This window comes from Haliotis rubra, unplaced genomic scaffold, assembly GCF_003918875.1.
Source record: "Haliotis rubra isolate DU_JTF1 unplaced genomic scaffold, ASM391887v1 Scf85, whole genome shotgun sequence".
NCBI lineage: Eukaryota > Metazoa > Mollusca > Gastropoda > Lepetellida > Haliotidae > Haliotis > Haliotis rubra.
In genome coordinates, this window is record NW_025767579.1 from 1,491,163 (window position 1) to 1,513,782 (window position 22,620).

General features: G+C 39.4%; 1 protein-coding gene across 1 annotated transcript in view; it reads right to left on the bottom strand.

Annotated features, from left to right (window-relative positions):
• Positions 1–5,305: 5,305 nt before the first annotated feature.
• The window catches only part of LOC124262724 (double-stranded RNA-specific editase 1-like), a 211,872-nt gene continuing 194,557 nt past the window's right edge, over positions 5,306–22,620 (bottom strand). Inside the window, 1 exon segment of the mRNA XM_046697264.1 lies at positions 5,306–9,073. Within this exon segment, the coding sequence (XP_046553220.1) occupies positions 8,553–9,073 (521 nt within the window). The 3' untranslated portion in view covers positions 5,306–8,552.

A 22,620-nucleotide genomic window follows, 5' to 3' on the forward strand; every position in this document is an offset into this window, starting at 1 on the left:
GTGATCATCATCATGAGCTTCGTTCTATGCAACTGGGATACAATGACATATGTCAACCAAGTCAGTGAGATGACCACCTAATCCTGTTAGTTGCCTCATCGACAAGTGTGAGTTACTGAAGACAAATTCTAACCCGGATTTTGACAGGTTTAGAAATAGGTACAGCTTGACAAACCCATTCTTTGCAGCGGTAAAGCTGCAGCATCACATCCACGCTGTCTCATGGCCTGATTGGAAAGTAGGACTCAATAAACTGAACTGTGTAAAGTCACGTGTAGATATTCCACATATAGAGTGATACTGGAAGGCAAGAGACCATATCCTACACTTGTTGCATGAAAACTCAAGTCAACCAGAACGCCGAGCAGATTGATCTGAAATCATTCCAATACCATTGTTTCACCTGAAAGCCGAGAATTTAAGACTTTTAAGAGTGCCCCTTAAGATTATTTATTCTTGTTTACGTATGTGTGAGCATATGTACTTAGAAGCCACAGAAACCCTCTGCTGTTTCTGCTAGCCACGATCCAGGGTACCAGCAGTTGAATCAACCACTGTAATTACTGGTAAGACGATTGTCAGTGGTCTGTTTCTATACTTCAGAATAAAATCTTGCTGTCAATACTCTTTTCCTCAGTTCCAAACATCGGTCACTCGATATCATAACTTACAAATGTACATCTATATATTTCTGACATGAAATACTCAGGGTTTAGGAACAAGAATCTTTGTAAATATTTATCTTGAAAATACTCATATTTTTTTCAGTCTCTACCAATATATTCCATAGTTTGACCATTTGGGCCCTGTGTCAGAAAGTGATTGCAGCATAAGGACTAATGTTTAGGAGTTTCACTTGTAGTGCTTCAATCTCTCTGTGAAACAGGCACCATGTTGTAGTCCGTTACGAGGGAGGGGTGCAAAGAGAGGAACAGTCAGGTGTGCGAGAAAGGATGGAGACAGCACAGCACAGGTAAAATGATTCAATAACTTGGCTCCGAATACACCTGGCTGTTCCTCTCTTTGCAGTCCTCCCTCGTAACAAATAGTGAACTTTGTCAAAATTTTAATGATAGTTTGTTTAACAACTTTTTTGTTTTTAGGGACATAAATTCTGCAAAAAATCACAGAGTTGGTCTGATAATTTGATTATGATCAGTGTTTCATTGAGTATTTTATGTTTAGTAGTTTTCGAGTTAGACTGCAATTCATCGGTCCGATTTTGAGCCAAACGGACTATAGTTACAAACTATTGGTCTGTAGTGATTAATGAATTCATAAGGATTCCTTTAATATCCATGGATCTTAACATAGTCTTTCCTCAAATATAGATTGTTATAAATTGTAATAAATATCTCTTAAGAAAATCTAATTTTGAATCAATACAGTATTGTCATTAACATATATTTATACATCAATATTCCGATATACATATATATCCTTAGTGCAAAGCAATGACAGGGATTGATCATAAGGTATTCTGAGAGGAACCTGGGAATTGCTCGTTATACACATATATTTGCTCCAGGGTGTATGGCTACAACATTAGATGGGTTACAGGGAGTAGCTACTGTATGAGAAATGATGAGAAGATATCTTCAAGCTGAAAGCCAAAAATATTGTGTGTCTCACAACAGCCCCAATTGTACTTCCCACCCCAAACATGGAGGTTACTTTTTAAATGATTATCTAAGCAGTGTAGTATGTGTTCAGGCACTAGTCATACAGACACATTTACCTCGAAACAGTTGTAGTCAGCTCTCGGAGATGTGATTATTAAGATTTCACCTACGTTTATTTGCCATCCAGAGTACAGATCAATCTCACAGTGGCTGTACTGTTCAGGATCTAGTTCCTGGCACTACCTGGGATGTGGGGTCACCTACGTTTATTTGCCATCCAGAGTACAGATCAGTCTCCCAGTGGCTGTACTGTTCAGGATCTAGTTCCTGGCACTACCTGTGATGTGGGTTCACCTACGTTTATTTGCCATCCAGACTGCAGATCATTAATCCAGAAGTCTGTATAATCTGTGGACACAACTATCCGGAATAGTCAGGTTTCACTGTATATATGCAGGGTGTTGTGATTTACAGCACAACCAAGGAGTATCAGTGAGTTATCTCCCTTACACTGCTTCAACTGATGTTTGTAGTGTAGCCCCATCACATTCTCAGTCAGCTTTTGAGTGCAAATGAATTCAGTTTTTCTAATATATTTGAATGAAACAGCTGTTTTTGTGAAAATATATGGGTGAAAACTTTGACTAACAGTTGCAGAATTGGTTGGTATAAATTGGGATGTGAATTTCATAATTAATAACATTGTAAAAAATGCACTTCACTTGTATATCCAAAGCTTTATTGTATTACATAGTATGGTGGGTTTTAACATTGTGTTGATGACAGTATTTACAAGCCAAGGGAAGATAACTTGGCATAACAAGGGGAAATAACTTACATCACATTTTGAAATCAGGAATGATTATTGCTCCAATAATGCTGATACTCAGTTTTTAATAAAACATTTCAGGTCCTTGGTCTTTGTTACATCCAAGATTTATTGTGTCATCCTGAATTATTGTGTCATATACGTTTCTTTGCTTATGCAATGTTTCCTATTGACTACATGCGTTCCTAGTTTGTCCGTGTTCTGTTGTTGACTGACATCCTTGTCCTACTAATGTAACTGTACAGGTGTGCTGGTGTTGGCACAGAAACAGTTGTAGAATACAGAGAGTTGTGATTTGTCCTGAAATATCCATTTTCTGATCTCAGAATTGTTGAGCGATTTGATAGCAATATTCACTGGTAGACGATGGAATCATGTACAGTTTGTCTTGTTGGAGATAAATAAATCTGTTTCCTTGGAAATACAATAGTATATTGTTTGATTATTGGATCAATGGATGACAATAGAAATCATGACCATATTGACATGCTCTGCCAAAAATTAAGATCTTTAATGATCAATCATTGATTAAAAGTTGAATATTCATCTGGAAAAAGTCAATGATGCCTTACTTTATATTTCTTAAAATTGTTTTGGTCATACATGTATCTTTATTTGATTTTTATGATGAAATACAATTAATTCTGTTTTCAAAGTGATATACCCATGTGGAACAACTGGAATTGAATATCTGATGGTTGGTACCTGCACCAAGATAATGGTTGCCTGACTTCCCTTCTGACTTCCCCCTGCTTTGTATGACATCGGGGATTCCTCTAGACCTGCTGCAGGGCCGATATTCTGCAGCAATTGACAGTAAAAACTTTAAATTAGGTTTAAATATTAAACTTGTCCTGTGCCCACCTGGAGGAACATAGAGTGTTCCGGGGGATGGAGGTGTACCCATTTGCTTAAAGCATTCCTTCGTCACACCAAACACCTGGCTTCCATTCCCCACATGGGTACAAAGTGTGAAGTCCATTTATGGTGTCCTCAGCTGTGATATTGCTGGAATATTGCTAAAAGCAGCACCCACTCTAACTCATGAGTTTTGGTACCAACCTGCCAAGTGCCAGTGGTGGTACCTTGGATATTTATCAGTCACATTTTTTCTGCTCTTTACTGTATATACTTAACATAATAAAGAAGGGGTAGTGATGAACGTTGAATGGACTCCGTCCTTCAAAGCTTGATTCAGGTCAGTCACATCTGTGTCCGCTGAGAGCACAATAGTGTTCTGTTTTCATCCAGCAGATAATAATCATCCACATTACACGAGACAATATGTCAGAACATTAACTGACACGGTGTAATCAAGAATGGAAGTAGGTGCCAGATCAGGGAACAAGGCCCCTTTTAAGGTTGAACTGGTGTTTTTGGTCTGGTGCCTGTATCCAGTCTCTGTCTAACTAGGATACTGTCTCCCAGCACTGGTGAGCAGCGAACAGATTGAGCTAGCACTAAAGGCATTCATCATTAAACTTCATCCACAGTTTTCCACTATAAATCTGTCACCTTCAGTGATGTCAGCATTTTATTAATGATGCTTTTATCTTGGCAAATTTGCTTGGCTTTAAGGATGCTTCATGTTTGTTTTGAAGACTTTCCTTGCAGCAAGTGTGAAGAGGTCACTCAGTTTGACACCCCGATATGGGTAGATGAGTCCCTTATAAGAGAAGGACTTTGTTTAGAGACTGTGAAAATATAATAAGTCAATTTGAGTTATTTGAATGTTTGAACATGTGCTAAGTTATTATGATTGTCAAATGTTATTTGTTGGCCGTTTGCTGACTGAGAAAAGGCCGAAGAATGTTGCACTTCCTCTGTTCTCAGCATGTGATTGATATTTTGTACCAACACTCTTGTTTATGATGCTATATGCAGGTACTGTGTATATTGTGTAGAATAACAGCATGTAAAGTTAACCTTGTCGCGTTTCTTCCATTGTGTTGTAATTTGCTGTATAGAGTTCTGGGTTCAAGGATCCAATTATCTGTGTTGGAATTGCTGATTATTATATTATCTTTGAGTTGTCTTCCTGATTGATCTGAAATACTGATGAAATACCCAATACCCTAACATCCAGATCACCCCTTGATCACTGGAGTGAACACATACAGATCACACTGTCCAGAGTGAACACACGCATATCACTGGCTTGAACGCATGCAGATTTGCAAGTTCTAGGCTTCCAGGCTTCAGGCTTCGGCATGACGAGCGAATGCTTTAACCACTAGGCTGCCCTACCACCCCCAAAATAAAGGACATTGGAGTTTTTGGTCTTAGCGCTAAGGTTGCCACATGTAGAACAAGTTCTGTTTCAATGCTTGTCCACAAAACTGGTGGCTGGAGAGTTCTCAGTGATACGGCAAATTCTGTTCATTGTATGTCTGTTGTTGATACCACTTCTCTGGTCAACAAGTGTTCTGTGATATTCTGATTATTGAAGCACAGACAAGAAACTGTTCAGCTTGTGCAATATCTCCGTGAATGTTTCCTGTTCAGTGAAATACGACAATTGACAAAGCGACAGCAATGTGTCGGTTACAGCCCTAATATGTGAGACAAGTGATACTTGTCACTTAGTTGAAGGGAAGGCCATGTAAGAATACTGGTTGCCACTTTATGAGAGCAGATTACTGTGATTCTGTTCAGTGTTGTATTAAACAACGAACAACCACACCACAGAGGCATGTTTGTTGATCACCTTGATTGTCAGGCCCATTAGTTACAAGTTCAAATATTGCATTAAAATAGGACAAAGAATGTATTACTTGAAACGTCTTCAGACAAACTACTTATGTGACCTAGTTCAACCTGATGTCCAAGTTCAGCCATTAAAAAGAAAACAATGTAGAACTGCAAGGAGTTTATTCATATGAAGCTTCAAGTTAACAAATGTTGGTGATCAACAGGAATATTTGAGGGTATGTTATGATCTAGTCACATGATATCAGTGAGGTCACCACAGGAGAAGGTATGTTATGAGTTGATGTTAAAAAAAACGGACATCGTACCTGAATATAGGGACTGGTCATCTATCCTGGGTGGGGGCAATCATCAAGAGCTATGACAATCTCAAGGTAAGGGTCATAAAAAATGGACATTTTTAATAAAATATGAAGAGGTATTGAATAATTTTGTCTTTTCAGGGAGGGTTGTGAAAGCATTACTTTCAAAACATTAGTAGATCAAAGATGTCCCCTTCTTCATCCCGTAATAAATGACCAGTCTCTGAGAACACACACAAAAATGTCTTCATGATTACAGAATATATTTTTCAAATGTTATTGTTTTTCCGCATTAAGTACACACATGATTAAGAATTCAATAAAAACTTATGTAAGTGAAACAAACTGCCTTGAACTGAAGACGTAAATGAACATGGGCAAAGGCGCAAACAACTTGGCTATCTTCTGGCGTCAGACAGCTGGATGATGATAACCTGTACACAGTTCTGATGGACAATTTACACGTGTGAAATATATATCCTAGTGAAATATATATCCTAGCAACATCTGACAAGCAAACCTCGCTCGCAGCTCCCAGTGAAGTATAAAGTGAAATATTCACAGGTACATAAGAGTGAGTGAGTTAAAATTCAACATGACATCAAAAACAAGTATATAAAAATGTTGATTTGCTAATTGAACAGCTTCTGTTTAAAAATGTCAGTAACTAAAGTGACTTAACTCTACAGTTGTTTGTATACAAAATATCTTCTTTTGATGCATTAACTCTATGTGGAAATCCGGCCATGCATCAGAAAAGAACAAGTGATGTTAGAAAGAGTTCAGCCTTTAAGGCCTCCTCTTCCTTGTTACTGACATCAAGCAAAGTTAATGTGTTAAACTGGTAAGTTTAATTCTTTTATTACACTATAAAATTTTGTCAATTTATTATTTTTCCCCTGAAAAGGAACTGAGCTCTCTGAAGTTCAAAAGGGAAAATTTTGGTTTCATCAAATACCGATATTCCATGGCGCCTGACTAGGTGCAACTCCATCTGAAACTGTACTTCAGTGAGCTATAAATAGTCTAGCATCATCGTTAAGGTTATTACCAGTACCTCACTCCAAGATGGAAGCCCCACCCAGACACTTACCACTCTGGTTAACCTAAGTGAATCCAGGTAGGGATGAGGGAGGCAACTCTGCAAGAGGATGTTCGTATTGTGGAACAGTGATGATATGGTCTGTTACTTATAAACACAAAGTTCCTGCATTAGTCCAGACCAGGGACGACTTGACTTCAGTACTACTACAAGAAGCCACCTTGTCTTGTCAGATCTCTGCCCAGTACTAGAAACTACACAAAGTAAACACACTAACTTGTAAAAAAACAAACAAATGTAAACTGTGTGAGCAATTACATGGTAATGCTGACTGTTCAGCCAAGTCTCTAACCAATAGACCCACACTGCCAGGCTTCTGCCATTCCACTGAAAAGTGTCAGGATTTGCAAGTAAAATGTATGCATTCATGACCTGTACCAGCAGAGAAGACAAAAAGTGAGTTTGATTTTTTTATAAAATTTGACAATTTCCATAATCCATGACAAGTGACAATTTCCAGATAAGTTTTCTACAACTAATTTGTTTCTGAACTTGAGAAAAATGTTGACATCCGTGACACATGGGACATATCAAAGATTCAGGATGTCGGAGAGTGCATCATAGATGCAGTGTTTCGAGGTGACAGTGAACTAGGGCTGTAGGGAGCCATACACTACTTGCAAGACCTGGACTTACAAACAAGGAAACATCTGTACTGATCTTGAAAGGCATTTAGAACTGGACATGAATACATCAGGTGAAGCAGCAAGAATTAGCTCTGAAATGTCACATAAAGAAAAAATAGAAGTTGTCCATAAAACAAGTCATGTATTAATTTGTACTTATCATGAGGAAAACTAATTACAGATGAAATGCTAAGTGTTTCCCTTCAGGATAAAACCCTGGTAACACCAACTTCCCATCTGTAGCAATATCCTGTACCTATACTTTCACCCATAGCCATATTACTATCTAAACCCATGGCAATAACCAGACCTAGAATGTTACTGACTGACTGACTGACTGAGGTTGGTGTTACGCCGCTTTTAGCAATATTCCAGCAACATCACGTCGAGGGACACCAGAAATGGGCTTCACACATTGTACCCATGTGGGGATTCGAACCCGGTTCTTTGGCGTGACGAGCCAACGCTTTAACCACTAGGCTACCCCACCGCCCTATAATGTTACTTATCGAGAAATAAGCCCAAGATATTGAGACAGCACAGCATTTGATTGTTTTTCTCTTCTCATTTACAAAATATTTGGGTTAGGAGTGATTCACCAATCTTTGATATGTCCTGTTTCTAAAAAGTTTTGAAACATCAGCACACAAATAGTGAAAGAGTATATTGTGAGTTCAGAATGGTCATGTTGACATGTATTTGTACAATTCCTTCCTTTCTCATCATGATTCTTGAATTCATACATCATTAGTAACAAATTAACAGATGAAACAAAAGATAAAAAGTTTGAGAACACAGTTGAATAAAAGAAACAAGTCAGTGTTGAAACAAAACGTTCACTGCATGGACAGTGGCATAAAATCACAAGTTGAAAAGTTCAAAATTAAAAGAAATGAAAACAGGAAATCCCAATTTAAGTTCAGTGTGAAGTTGACGCAAGCATAATGTCTGCAAAAAACAATTATCTAAAAAAATACCAAGGAAAACCTGAATAGGTTTAAAAGTGACAACCTGAGTGTACATATCTTGTCTTTACTTTCTACAGACCCCTTTTCAACCTTCATGATACTATCCACATATACACTGGTATAGTTTCTCTGCCACATTTCCAATGTGGATCTCCAGTTCATATCTTTTACAAAGAAGCATCTGATATTTCTACAGACAATGTAGTTAGAAAGAGAAGAAAGAAAACTAAGTTTTACTCTCACAATTACATGAACACATCTCAAGTCTCAAATATAACTCTAAATTTAGTTCAAAACTAATCATTTCTTTCAGTACAATCAGCATGTTTGAGCTTAAACAGTGGTATGTATCTCACCAGGAAGGGAGATAATCATGTTAATGAAGGGAGACAACTCAACTTGAAATAAGCTCAAACTGGTCAAGCTCAATGGGTTTTGTCACCCAGCTCCCGAGCCCACTCTTCTGGAATGCTTTGAATAGCTGCTGCTTAGCCAGTTGATAGTCCATAACACCTGCCTTGGCCTCGGAATACAACTTTGGACGTGTTGTGATGGTTTGACTTGTCACCGAGGAAACCTGGCCGAAGAGTTTGTCAAAATGCTGAAACAACGACTGCTTGCACACACGAGACATTGGGCCTTGTTCTGTCTTCCCTGTGGTTGCGTTGATCACCTCGAAGCCATCATCGCCATGGCACCAGTTGACACTGAAGTTGGGCGCCTTCCCTGGCTGCCGGGATTCCGGGTTGGATATGCCACTGAGGAAAGGCCTATTGAGCATGAAAGGCATGTAAATGTTCTCGATGTTGTTGATGCGTGCGTAGACAGCGCGGGAGAGATGGTCACCATGGTACAGGCTGCCCAGGACGATGCTGTCGATGTAGATAGGCTCCACAAAGTGACTGAGGAGAGACCCTGAAACAATCATTTACATCACATTCAACAACGAGTACGCTTTGTTCAAACTAATGTAAGATACATGCATCTTGGCAAACACTTCACACATTTCATGTCAGGTTGCACGTGTTTTCTTGAGTGGTATAACATACACCGAGACCCATGAGGTGTACATGGCAGCATACTATAGTTTTGTCCTAAAATCTTTGTTTGCATATAATAATAATAATAATGCATTTGTTTAAGCGCCTAATGTCCAGCCAGTGCTGCTCAGTGGCGCTGTGCAGAGAAAATGGAGAAACTAGTAGGTAGCTAGAAAAAGATGAGTTTTTAGTTCTGACAGTCGTATTGACACACTGATAAAATATCAATCATAAAAATACCAATATCCCTAACTTATTTTGTCCAGTATAGTAAGTCAGGAACAAACAGTAGGCTGAGTGAATGAGGTTTCACATTTTTTTCACAATATCTCAACAATACCATGCAAGGGACTCCAGAAATGGACTTCACAAACTTAAACCTGGGCTTAAAGCGTGATGGCTGAACGTTTAACCATTAGGTACCCAGCCTCTGTTAGGCCTGGCACTGAAACCACCGGCATTGATTGTCCCCACAAGCCTTCAGTGACATGAGGACTGCAAGCTAAAGTAAAGAGATGCATGCACGCTGTAATGTAAGTGCAGTTATCTTGAATGGAACTTTAAACCCCCTTTCACTTCATTACAACTGCATTTATCAAAATAATTTTTTTTAAACTACAACCAGAAGATCAGTTGAAACAAGCCTGCATAAGCGGCTAGTTCAGTTTCCTCCTAATTCCCAATCCATTTGAAGTCTGAGGAAAGTCATACACATTCTCCGGAACAAATTGACTGATCTTCGTTAATTGACGACAACTAATTTGCTCACGATAAACATGTCAAAACTGTGCTATCTATATCTTCCTAAATGCAGACAAAGTGTGCCTTATAAACATATCTGTCAGAAACACATCAAAACGACAAACAAAACTCCCAATATAACTTAATTTCTACCATACTCTTTACTCCATGCTCAAACAAAATGCTTTCAGAAAGCACCAAGTCAATTGACCAATCAAACTCCCATGTCATGTAAATATTCAGTGATTGACTGCTGAAATAAATAATGTTTACATTCAGACTTTGTGGATAATTGAACGGTGTGTGCTTATGCCCTTGAAAGAACATGTCAGGGACAGGCTATTTATAGTCCAGTCCAAAATGAATGTGAGTTATTTGTAATATGTATATGTTAATACACATCAAATCCATTTAAGAAAAATCCATTAAGAATGAGCAAGTTGTTTTATCTTCATTTCGCAATATTAATAAATTTAATTGTAGCAGGGGCTACATGAAATGTGTGAGTGAGTGGATTAGGTTTGAGCTATATTCCAGTGATTTTATGGCGAAGGATGCCAGAAATGGGCTGCACACATTGTACCCATGCTGGGAATCGCACCTGGGTCTACTGCATGACATGCTTTAACCCGCCACCCCCACATGAAATGGGTTTCACACACTGCACCCTACTGTACTGAACCTTGGCTTCTGAATAACACTTTCGTGACGCCTGTCTTTCCTGAAGGACTTTTGTCCAAAATTGTCAACTAGGATTCCACACATTTGTCCACAACATATAAATGTATGCTACAACATCATGACACAGTCAAGGTATATTTCTCAGTACGATTGATCATTCACACACACAGAACATGAACTCAGACAGTCCCAAATCACTGTGTTGACATTTATCATAAAGACTCCAAAACCAGCAGTCTACAACGACATCCTATCCAGCCCAGCAACTGAAATACATCAGATCAATGGCAACTAATTATATCACGTCGTTACAGCTAATGAAGCTTGATATACCTATCCAATCTAATATATACCACACACAAATCATATTTCTTTTTCCAGAGATGAAAAACAGATAATTACAACCTTGTCGGACTTCCAATTGCTAAACAGCACTTGCGATCAGACATATAAAATGAAAATAATCTAACGTAGCCGATCATGAAGTATTTGAAGTGCTAGACTGGCGAAGCTATTATGTACTAAGTACAACCAACATAGATAGCACGGAGATATTTACTATTAATCAACAGACACACAAGGTACTGACTTTTCTCCGTTAGATCAAATTCAAATTCTATGTACTTAATTGGACCCGAAGTGTCAGAGATTGATGTTAGGACAAGAGTCTGAAAGACTGACACAACGCCACTTGTTAACTCATTGTGATACTGGGGTGGTTCAAACTCTGGTCCAGCTATCTAGTGACTGAAACCCTGTTGAGGCATGTCGACTGACTGACTGAGTTTGGTTTTACCCCGCTTTTAGCAATATTCCAGCAACATCACGGCCGGGGACACCAGAAATGGGCTTCACACATTGTACCCATGTGGGGATTGAACCCGGGTCTATGGCGTGACAAGCCAACGCTTTAACCACTAGGCTACCCCACCGCCCCTGAGTCATGTCGAATGGGAAAGATTCAAAACATGCTGATGTATTTGACTGACTATTCTGTCTCTCACTGTTCAGGGGTCATCCTCTGGTTCATCATGTACTATCTGCAGCCATGAGGTGATGTATACCATTGTTCTTACATCACTATAGATCTACACCAACAGTCACAACCACATTCACACCTTCTTTATGCAGTTAAGTAATTTGTTTAATTTTTGAGACAAACGTTATGAAACTTTTTTTCCAGAGTTGGTCTGATGTTTTCATTACATTCTGCGTTGAAATGAATGTTTGATCATGAACCGATTTGGTGTTAGATTGTGATTCATCGGTATCATTTTGACCCAAACAGACTATAAATGCAGCCCCCATCTACTGACTGACCGAGTTTTGGTTTTACGCTGCTTTTAGCAATATTCCAGCAACATCACGGCGGGGGACACCAGAAATGGGCTTCACACATTGTACCCATGTGGGGATTCGAACCTGGGTCCTCGGCCTGACGAGCCAACGCTTCAACCACTAGGCTACCCCACCGCCCCACTAAGTCATTGAACTACAGATGACATGACAGGGAATTATAACTCTCTTGCACTGTGTGGCCCAGTCAGTGAGCATTGTTTTACACTGCTTTTTACATATTCACTCACTAATGCGGACACTAGAAATGGCTTCAAACATTTTACCCATGTGGGGAATCAAACCTGTACCCTTGCCATGATGGAAACACTTCATCCACAAGGCCACCCCAAACCCCAGTCAGGTGTACAATAGCTATGATGGCTCCTATATCTCTTTACATGAAGTGTAAATCTTACATTTCCACTATTTGACAAGAACTAAATTACACGTCATATTGCATGTCTTCATTAATCTCATAAACTTCGTAAAAAGTCTTAGCAATAATTTTTCAGCACTACTTGACATGTTAACATTTTTCTATAATGACTTTTTTAACCTTGACTTACAAGAAGCTTCATCTTCTTTATCATAGGGACTATGGACAAACAAAGCCCACTTCTTTCATCTTCCATGACACAAGTTGGAGCAGAAGACACATCACCTGATTAGACCATCCATTGAGTTCATTGAAACCTCTAGCATGTTAGCAGGAATACTAAGATCGAAAAAGATTAACAACCGACAATTCTGTGGTTAGAGTCAATTCTGTGGGAAACCTGACTCACGGAACCCTAACATAAAACACCTTCATATCCTCCACCAGATATTGCCCTGGTATAAAAACACACTTTCTCTTCTGCTGACGAGATCATCCATTGATCTCTCCCTATCTGGAATGATGGCTGCCGAGTCAAAACAGATTCCTATCCATTTTACCCAGCGATAGAAATGGCTTCAAACATTGTACCCATGTGGGGAATCAAACCTGTACCCTTGCCATGATGGAAACACTTCATCCACAAGGCCACCCCAAACCCCAGTCAGGTGTACAATAGCTATGATGGCTCCTATATCTCTTTACATGAAGTGTAAATCTTACATTTCCACTATTTGACAAGAACTAAATTACACGTCATATTGCATGTCTTCATTAATCTCATAAACTTCGTAAAAAGTCTTAGCAATAATTTTTCAGCACTACTTGACATGTTAACATTTTTCTATAATGACTTTTTTAACCTTGACTTACAAGAAGCTTCATCTTCTCTATCATAGGGACTATGGACAAACAAAGCCCACTTCTTTCATCTTCCATGACACAAGTTGGAGCAGAAGACACATCACCTGATTAGACCATCCATTGAGTTCATTGAAACCTCTAGCATGTTAGCAGGAATACTAAGATCGAAAAAGATTAACAACCGACAATTCTGTGGTTAGAGTCAATTCTGTGGGAAACCTGACTCACGGAACCCTAACATAAAACACCTTCATATCCTCCACCAGATATTGCCCTGGTATAAAAACACACTTTCTCTTCTGCTGACGAGATCATCCATTGATCTCTCCCTATCTGGAATGATGGCTGCCGAGTCAAAACAGATTCCTATCCATTTTACCCAGCGATTAAGATTATGTATCTATTTCTGTTCTACTTCTTATGATCTTCGCCAGAAGTGCATCCATCATTTCACATGAGTTCCTGGTCGATTCTGATCAGGATTTCCTTTTTTGACCATGGTGTGTGTAGTTTTGATCTGTTAAGGCAGGCTAACAGATGTACAGAATCATCTTTCACTTTCACTATTCTGACCTATTCTTCAAGATCGCAGAAGCTGTTTCAACTCAAAAGCCAATCCAATCTTGTCTATTTCCTCATCAATATCTAAATGCACACAATCAATGCCACACCGTAATGAAATTAATAAAGACCAACTACCGGGTTTGCCGTGTCATGTAAAGTTAAATCTCCTAAATACCAGCAATTGTTTCTTTGTGACTGAGATCAAGGATTGATTGTGTCATGTGCTCTGTCTGTAGCTGTAGGCTATTGTAGTCAGTTTGCTTTCATTTGTTAGTTCACATCACGCTCGGCCCTCATGCAGCTATATGATGGAGGTCTGAAAGCAGGGATCAGACTGTTCTGGTGGGATACAGGTGAGTGAGAATAGGTTTACACCGCTTTTGGTAATATTTCAGCAATATCATGGCGGGTGACACCAGAAATTGCCTTCACACATTGTACATGTGGGCAATCGAACCCGGGTCTCCAGTGTGACAAGCCAACACTTGAACCACTAGGCTACCCCACCGCCCCTGCGGAGATACAAAAACAGCAAGCCCCACTGTTTGGGGATGATGGCATGCAATCCACATACACACTGACATCCAATCCACATACACATCCAATCCACATACACACTGACATCCAATCCACATACACACTGACATCCAATCCACTACATTATGACCTGCACAGGTTACCTAGACAGATTCTAACCCAGAATGCCCATGGGCTCACAGCTGGCAGAAGAGCAAGTTAGGAAGGTTTCAGGAACAGTTTATATGAAGACAAAACAGGTGATGATTATGGCAGGATCCATTGTTTAGAAAGGGATGGATATGACAGTAAGCCTATCAAAACCAACAAGGGTTCAACGTGGCTGTGTGAGCATCATGTGCAGCCCACCATAGTTTCTCCATTTGTAATGAGCATTAGATAAGATAACCGTAGGAGTAGGGTAGCCGGGTGGTGCAAGCACCGCCTCACCACACCGAATAGTTGGGTTCTGTTCTTCACATTCAAGAAGCAGTAGCACTAAGTTGTGACAAATTATGACAAATGATGTCCTTACATAACTATTAAGATTGACTTCTTCAAGTAACAAAAATGGGGTGGTGGGGTAACCCAGTGGTTTAAGCATTCGCCCGTCATGGGTACAACGTGTGAAGCCCTTTTCCGGTGTACCCCAACGTGATATTGCTGGAATATTGCTAAAAGTGGCATAAAACCATACTCACTCACTAAGTAATAAATACAGTTTCAAAGCTCTGTCATGAGTTAGCCGCCCAGCAGGCCAGGCATCAAGTCCATGAAAACTCACCATCCTTGAAATACTCTATACCTGAATCAATTCCCACAAAGTGGATATGTAAATGTCCTCACAGCCAGGAGCATGGGATCACTACACCCTCCAACCATAACTGACAGATGGGCAACAGGCATGGCAAGCTATTCACATTAAGGCATCAAAATACACAAAACAATATAGTCAGCCACTACCAAGTAACTCTCAATCTTGATACTCTTGTCATCAAGTGTGATCTCAAGCTTGATGTTCAGGTACAAGAGACAAAGCTTGATGTTCAGGTGCAAGAGACAAAGCATGATGTTCATGTACAAGAGACGAAGCTTGATGTTCAGGTACAAGAGACGAAGCTTGATGTTCAGGTACAAGAGACAAAGCTTGATGTTCAGGTACAAGAGACAAAGCTTGATGTTCAGGTACAAGAGACCAAGCTTGATGTTCATGTACAAGAGACAAAGCTTGATGTTCATGTACAAGAGACAAAGCTTGATGTTCAGGTACAAGAGACAAAGCTTGATGTTCAGGTACAAGAGACCAAGCTTGATGTTCAGGTACAAGAGACAAAGCTTGATGTTCAGGTACAAGAGACAAAGCTTGATGTTCAGGTACAAGAGACAAAGCTTGATGTTCAGGTACAAGAGACAAAGCTTGATGTTCAGGTACAAGAGACATAGCTTGATGTTCAGGTACAAGAGACAAAGCTTGATGTTCATGTACAAGAGACAAAGCTTGATGTTCAGGTACAACTGCAAAATTTTCCCACAGATAATACTCTCACTATAAGAAATGAAATGCTTTGGCAGGTGCTTTCTCTTCCTTGTAGGTGCACCTTCCTGGACAGACAATGTATGTGTGCCTAGTCTTACACTAGCACAAGTCGGCAATCCACTTGTCTGCTGCACTGAAGAACATGGAATATTGATCACAAGATGGAGGAGCTGAAGGAGTGACAGGGACACTCCATGGTAGCTCAACTTTATGTCACTTGCAATTGTGTCCAGCTGCAGGAACTTTCTGGCTTCAACACTCTTACATGAGGATACCGGCATCGTAAAAAACTCACCTGTATGAACATTCTCGGATTATCTTTCTTTCATGAACACCTGTACATGAACTCCCATAAAGGAGCGTCTACAAATGAACACCTATATGCGAACATTACTGGCTCAACCAAATGGCAGAAGCGATAATACAGATTTGTCTTATCTGTTTGTAATCTCTTTTATTAGTTTGATTAGAAATGCAATCAATAATGTTTACATGAATTTTGGTGGAATTGTGTGACCATCTGATACGACTTTCCCCCGTTCCATCAGTTTACAAAGACAGAACCAAGTCACTTTTTTCACAGCAGCCACACTCATACCACCATCACTGCCTTCAAACTGGCCTCCCTTGACAGAATGGATACATATATCATATATATCATAGCTGCACTACTTTGACTGTCATATCAGCTAGAGTTTGACTGTCAACATACTATTTGAACGGGATGGAAATAGTTTGTCCGTGGGAACACAAACACTGACTCGTCAAGATGTTCCATATGTGAAAAGTACATCAACCTGACCATAGAGATTACTTAGCTAGATAAAACCCTGTAGGAAAACATGGCATTAGAAGAAAGTATTCCTACTAAAATATTTGTTTCAGATACAATTTATTCTGAACACTGTGTCATTGTATTATTGGGTATGTCTTAACTCACTCACTGCAGATCGTGTACATGTGAACATGTGACTGCTATTTCTGTCTAGGTTTACGAGCCAAATACGCACTGTAATCTTAATCCCTGCTCATAAAGCAGTGCATAGCGTAACAAGAATCACAACTCAAACAGTAAATCATCATGACTGGTCAGGCTTAGTCGTAAATATCACATTTTATCTGACAAAGTATGCTATCTGTTGTTTGGTCACCTGAGGTGACATGAAGTGAAGCCTATTGACCAGAACAATAGTTCTTACTTCTGTATGCTTTCTTCTGGTCCTCAATATTTGATTTATCTACAGTTACACACGTGTATACATGAACTCTCCTGATTGAACACATACATATAAACTATCCTGGATGAATGTGAGTGAGTGAGTGAGTGAGTGAGTGAGTGAGTGAGTGAGTGAGTGAGTGAGTGAGTTTAGTTTTAAACCGCACTCAGCAATATTCCACCTATATGGCAGCGGTCGGTAAATAATCAAGTCTGGACCTGACAATCCAATGGTCAACAGCATGAGCATCTTTCAATGCAATTGGGATACGATGAAATGAGTCAACCCAGTCAGGGAGCCTGACCACCCGATCCCCTTAGTCGCCTCTTACAACAAGCATGGGTTACTGAAGATCAATTCTAACCTGAATCTTCACGTGTAGAATGTTTATGTATTAACGCTCCCGGAAGAATGTTTATGAACGCCCCATAGAAACATGTCGTGGCTACCTTTAGTTTGAAAATAAAAACATCAGTGCTACCCTTTTCACATGAAACAATAACACATACAAGTTAGACAAATGTCACGTGTCTGTACTTTAACAAAACTTCTCCACGACTGTTCCAGGGTTTCACGACACCAACAATCACTACTGTCGTCATCATCCAGCGCGTATTGACCTCCTTGCTAATGGACAATCATTCCTGTGGCATTTACCAATTCTATTATCAATGTAAATAATGATTTTATAATGCATAACATGTTCCATGGCTGCTCGGTATTGTATGTAGTCTGAAGAAACAGCTCATAGCCGATACTCATCAACATGAATGAGGAACCAAATAGTCCCTGATAAACCTCTTAAGACATTGATTGCGTCATAAACACACACTTCTTGGCACAAATGACCTTGAGCTAAGAAACCAATATTTTAAGGGAAAGCTTATATCGTGGGATAAAGACATTAGCTTGTTTTGTTCTCATGAGAAAATTATATACAACTTGTATAATTGAAGGTTACAAAATGAATTTGACATGTGATATTTGGTGAATCAACATGCTGTGGATTTAATGCCCATGACTGACAGACTGGCATGAGAATATTCTGGAAAGCTAGCTTTCACATTCCTATTTACAAAAACAACATTCTTCTCCAATTCCAATACGTTGTACTTTATCAAAATGTTGTCATTATGTGCTTCAAGTTGATCATACCACAAAGATTATTCTGAGGGATCACCTCAAGACATACTATGTTGTTTTATTTTCATATTCCAATACTGTAGAAAAACTGGGTATCTCCCTGCAATACATGATAGTTTTTCCTCATAGGAATTTCCGAAATATACAACTTTCAAGTATGCTACGGCTCAGAGCAACAAAGCACTAATACACATGCACAGTCAGCATTAAGTGTCCAAGACAATATAACCATTTAATTGTACCATATTTCCTCCAATAAGAATTGACATCTATTAAGGGCCAAGGGATTTAGAATTCATAATGTTTTATACTCAAGCACGCAAGAAATACACAAGAAAATATGGTATCACATAAATGCCATATTAGGAATAACATGGATGTCTGATATCGATATCATGCACGGAGCCTGAAGCCAGCGCTATAGTGAGGGATGACAGCATCAGGGAGACAGTGTATATACCAGTTTAGATCAAGTGTACCTCACAATAACATCAACTGTATAGGTGGACTGGTGGACTTGTGTTGTAGGAGTTGTGTTTAAGGCCACTTATATGAGAATTCCAGAACTACCAAAGTTGGGGACACTGACATGGATGCTATTTGTCCATGAAGTCTCAGGAATCCAAGTCAAGGGATCATCTTATTGTTATTAGGGTATTTATCAACATGTTAACATCATACATTTGAGTTTACATACAAAGAGGGTTCTAAATGGCTTGAAGCATATATGCTGGGTTTGATAATGGTCCAAGTCAAGACTCCCTCTAATACCCGAACATAATAAACACCACACCCGACAAATGGCCCATGATGTTTTTGACACCACCCCTCCCTGCCAGTACTAGAAGTTGGACAATGCCATGATATGAGAGGTGGCACGGTGGTAAGGAGATCTCACAAATCAATCAGTATCTCCTCATATCCTCTCCTCCCAGGCTAATCAAGCCACCTTTCCTTTCTGCAGCACAAATTTAATTTAGCCGAATGTCAGAGGTCGTGTCTCATCATCCATCTGAGACATTTTCTCGTCCTGGGGTGGTTGTGGTCACTGGTACAAGAAGTCTGTCGGAGCAGTTATTTTGTCTATCTACCCCTCATTTAGCCTTCCTCATTATCTGACATCGCCCTGTTCCTTGACACCCTCCCTGTCTGCCCCATCATACAATTCTCATTGCTTGCAAGATATCTTTCAACCACAGACATTCAGAGAATTATCTTTCTCCAAGATCGTTCCCTCGTGTTCCAGCAGGCTCCCTTGATATCCTTGTTGGTTTTGCAATTAAGTATGTCTTCTTACTTTAATCAGATGTCATGGGAAAACTTTCTTCCCCGAAATCCACACCACTTAATTGTACACCTAGAAAATCAGACTCTTATCTGTTATTTCTTGTTGGCTTGTAATAGTTTTACAGAGCCTGTCCACAGAGATACCATCCCAAAGTTTAACAGGAAAACCCAACAGACTCTAAACCCACTATTCCTTGTCTGAACTCGCTGGTCCCAAACTAATCAGCCCTTGTTTGAGTATGTTGGTACTAAGCTGATCAGTCCTTGTTTGAACTCCTTGGTGCCAAGCTAACCAGACCTTGTTTGAATCTGTTGGCACCAAGCTGACCAGTCCTTGTTTGAATCCTTTGGCACCAAGCTGACCAGTCCTTGTTTGAATCTGTTGGTGCCGAGCTGACCATTCCTTGTTTGAATCTGTTGGCATCAAACTGACCAGTCCTTGCTTGATTCTGTTGGTGATGAGCTGACCAATCTGTGTTTGAACACCTGGTGCCAAACCAACCAGTTGTTGTTTGAACCCATTAGTGCCAAGCCGAAGAACAGTCCTTGTTTGAGCACCTGATACCAAGCCAACCAGTTGTTCAAGTGCCTTGTTTCCGAGTCGACCAGCTCTTATATAATTGCCATGATGGTAACCATCAGGCAGGGTGACAACAAGTGCCATGTTTTAACGTCTGTTGGTATGACCTGGTCTGGGATGGACCCGATGACCTTCTGCTCTATCTATCGCTTTTTGACATGAAAGAGACAAACGCTGGAGCTGTGCCAATATACTACAGTTTTGATTGTTACATCAGACAAACTCAAACGCGAGAGGAAACTTGAAGCAGAAAGTGAAGACATTCCACTGACAAATCAATAACTTCTAACAAACTCTAAGCCCAAAAAACATAAACAACAGCGAAGACAAGCGACATGACTATCTGCATGAGATACAACAACAAATGTACAATCCATCAGCAGCAGCAGCAGCAGCAGCGCATGGAACAGTTAATAAACACCCAACCAACACAGAGAGATTTGTTCTACCAACTGTTTATGACAGCCATGCATTAACTGACCAATTTGTATTCATAAACATGATCTATCATCCGTCTGCCCATGTGGCAGATATCTTGGTCTGGATCAACTAACGCTGTTGTAAAATCCCTGACTTAACCTTCGGTGTAAAGAAATACACCTTCAGTCAATCTTCTCAGTCAACCAACTAATCAGGGATTTGGTTGAAATCCCCTGGTTGACAAAATGATTCAGTCTACATTTTTACGTCCACAAGAGCAGACATCTTGATTCTGATCCTGATTTGGATGAAAGCACCCTTAAAATTTGAGGAGCCACTTGCATGTAATAAGTGAAATCCATTTTCCAGACTTGAATGGGGCTATTAGATCTTGTTTATGTAATTTATCAAATTTACCTGTCAAACAGCTCAAGATAATGTCTTTCTTTATCAGATTATTGGATCTTAACTACCAAACGCAATATCGACAAGTTCAGTAAGTTCAAGTCATGAACTAAACCAACACCCATTTCTAGACGTGAGTTTCACAAAGCTGTTCGCAGTATTTCAGCAATGTGGGAAATCAAATCAGATGGACTGGTGAGCAAATATTTCAACAATTGTACTACCACTTCTCTATAAACGACCCTACATATACACGTATATAAGTGTAAAATCTATAACAAATCCAATACAGGTACAATCAAACCATCATCAAATAATTAAACATATATCTCATAAAAATTATCAATGTGTGAAATAACCATTTGAAAATAATGATGTTTTACTGACCAGCATGCATACATTGGTCTCTGATATTCTACATTTTCCCCTTAAGACAAACTTTCAATCATTACAAAAGTGTCAGAAACTATCAATCTCTATAGTTTTTCACAGAATGTTAAGAAATCAATTTTTCAGCCCACAAACTATCAATATTCAAAATGAAGCGTTAAAACATCATGGTTCATTATAACTTGAAGGTTGCCTCACAATATCTCTACAAACACATCAGAATCGCTAAAATTGCATCTATCATCGCATCTCTAAGACAAGAACTTCAAGGATAAAAAACCATCATGTCAGTACACAGGAAAGAAGGCTTGAGGAACACGTAAAACAAGCTTCCTCTGAAAGCATCAAACTGTCATTACTTAAAACAAGTTTCAGTGAAGTAACGATAGAATAAACAGTTGATTTAGTACCATACTAAGCAGTTTCTCGACCAGCTTCCACTGGCTAGCCATGCTGTGGCTCACTTAATTCTACTCAGCAGAACACAACGCTCCAATCTTGTCAAAGCTGGAGGAAAGATGGATGCTGTAGTAATTTCATGTCGCCCCATTATTCCATCACTTTTCGAGACTGCAAATAATTTCTTTGTGAAATTCTTTCGACTCTTTTTTTTATGGAGAATGCTCAAATGATGCTTCTGTTCAGTGCTAGAAACTTTATTCCTTTGGACAAAGGAGACTTAGTCTGGAACAAGTGATCCTAATAACCGTGACATATTGCCGTGTCTTCTCACGAAACGCAAATTACACTTGATTCACTCCTTCACATCAAACACATCTAACGTTTCACTGACAATATCAATGGAATTTCGCAGATTTCATTTTATGACATTCCAAAAGTATATGACTATTGATGTTTGACTTCATTCTCCCAATATCCAGAGATTCTGGGTTATAATACGTCCCCAGCAACTATTTGTGATAGTGACAGGCATCTGAAATAACATGGTGATGCTTAGTGACGTGTTTGATTGTGTTTGAATGTACCCTGGGTGCACAGACTGTTGCTCAATAATACATCACTGGATTTTCTGGTGCAGACATGATGCAGCACAAACCATATCGTCCAAAAACTGAAATACTGCTAAGTGCAGTTTCAATGAATGAACCACAAACATAGCTGAAGTGATTGACAACTGATGTCAAATGCACTAAAATATTCATCAGCAAAAAGGTTACAAGAGGCTTGGAAACTCGTCAGAGCATGATACACTGAGTGACGTACTTGCAGATGAACAGTTTACACCTTATTTTGGAATTCTATTTTACCACTTCAACACAAATCACTGTCTTTAGACAATCAGGTTTTAGACATTTATTTTACAACTGTGGGAAAGTTTATCAGGCATTATAAAGGACACTTT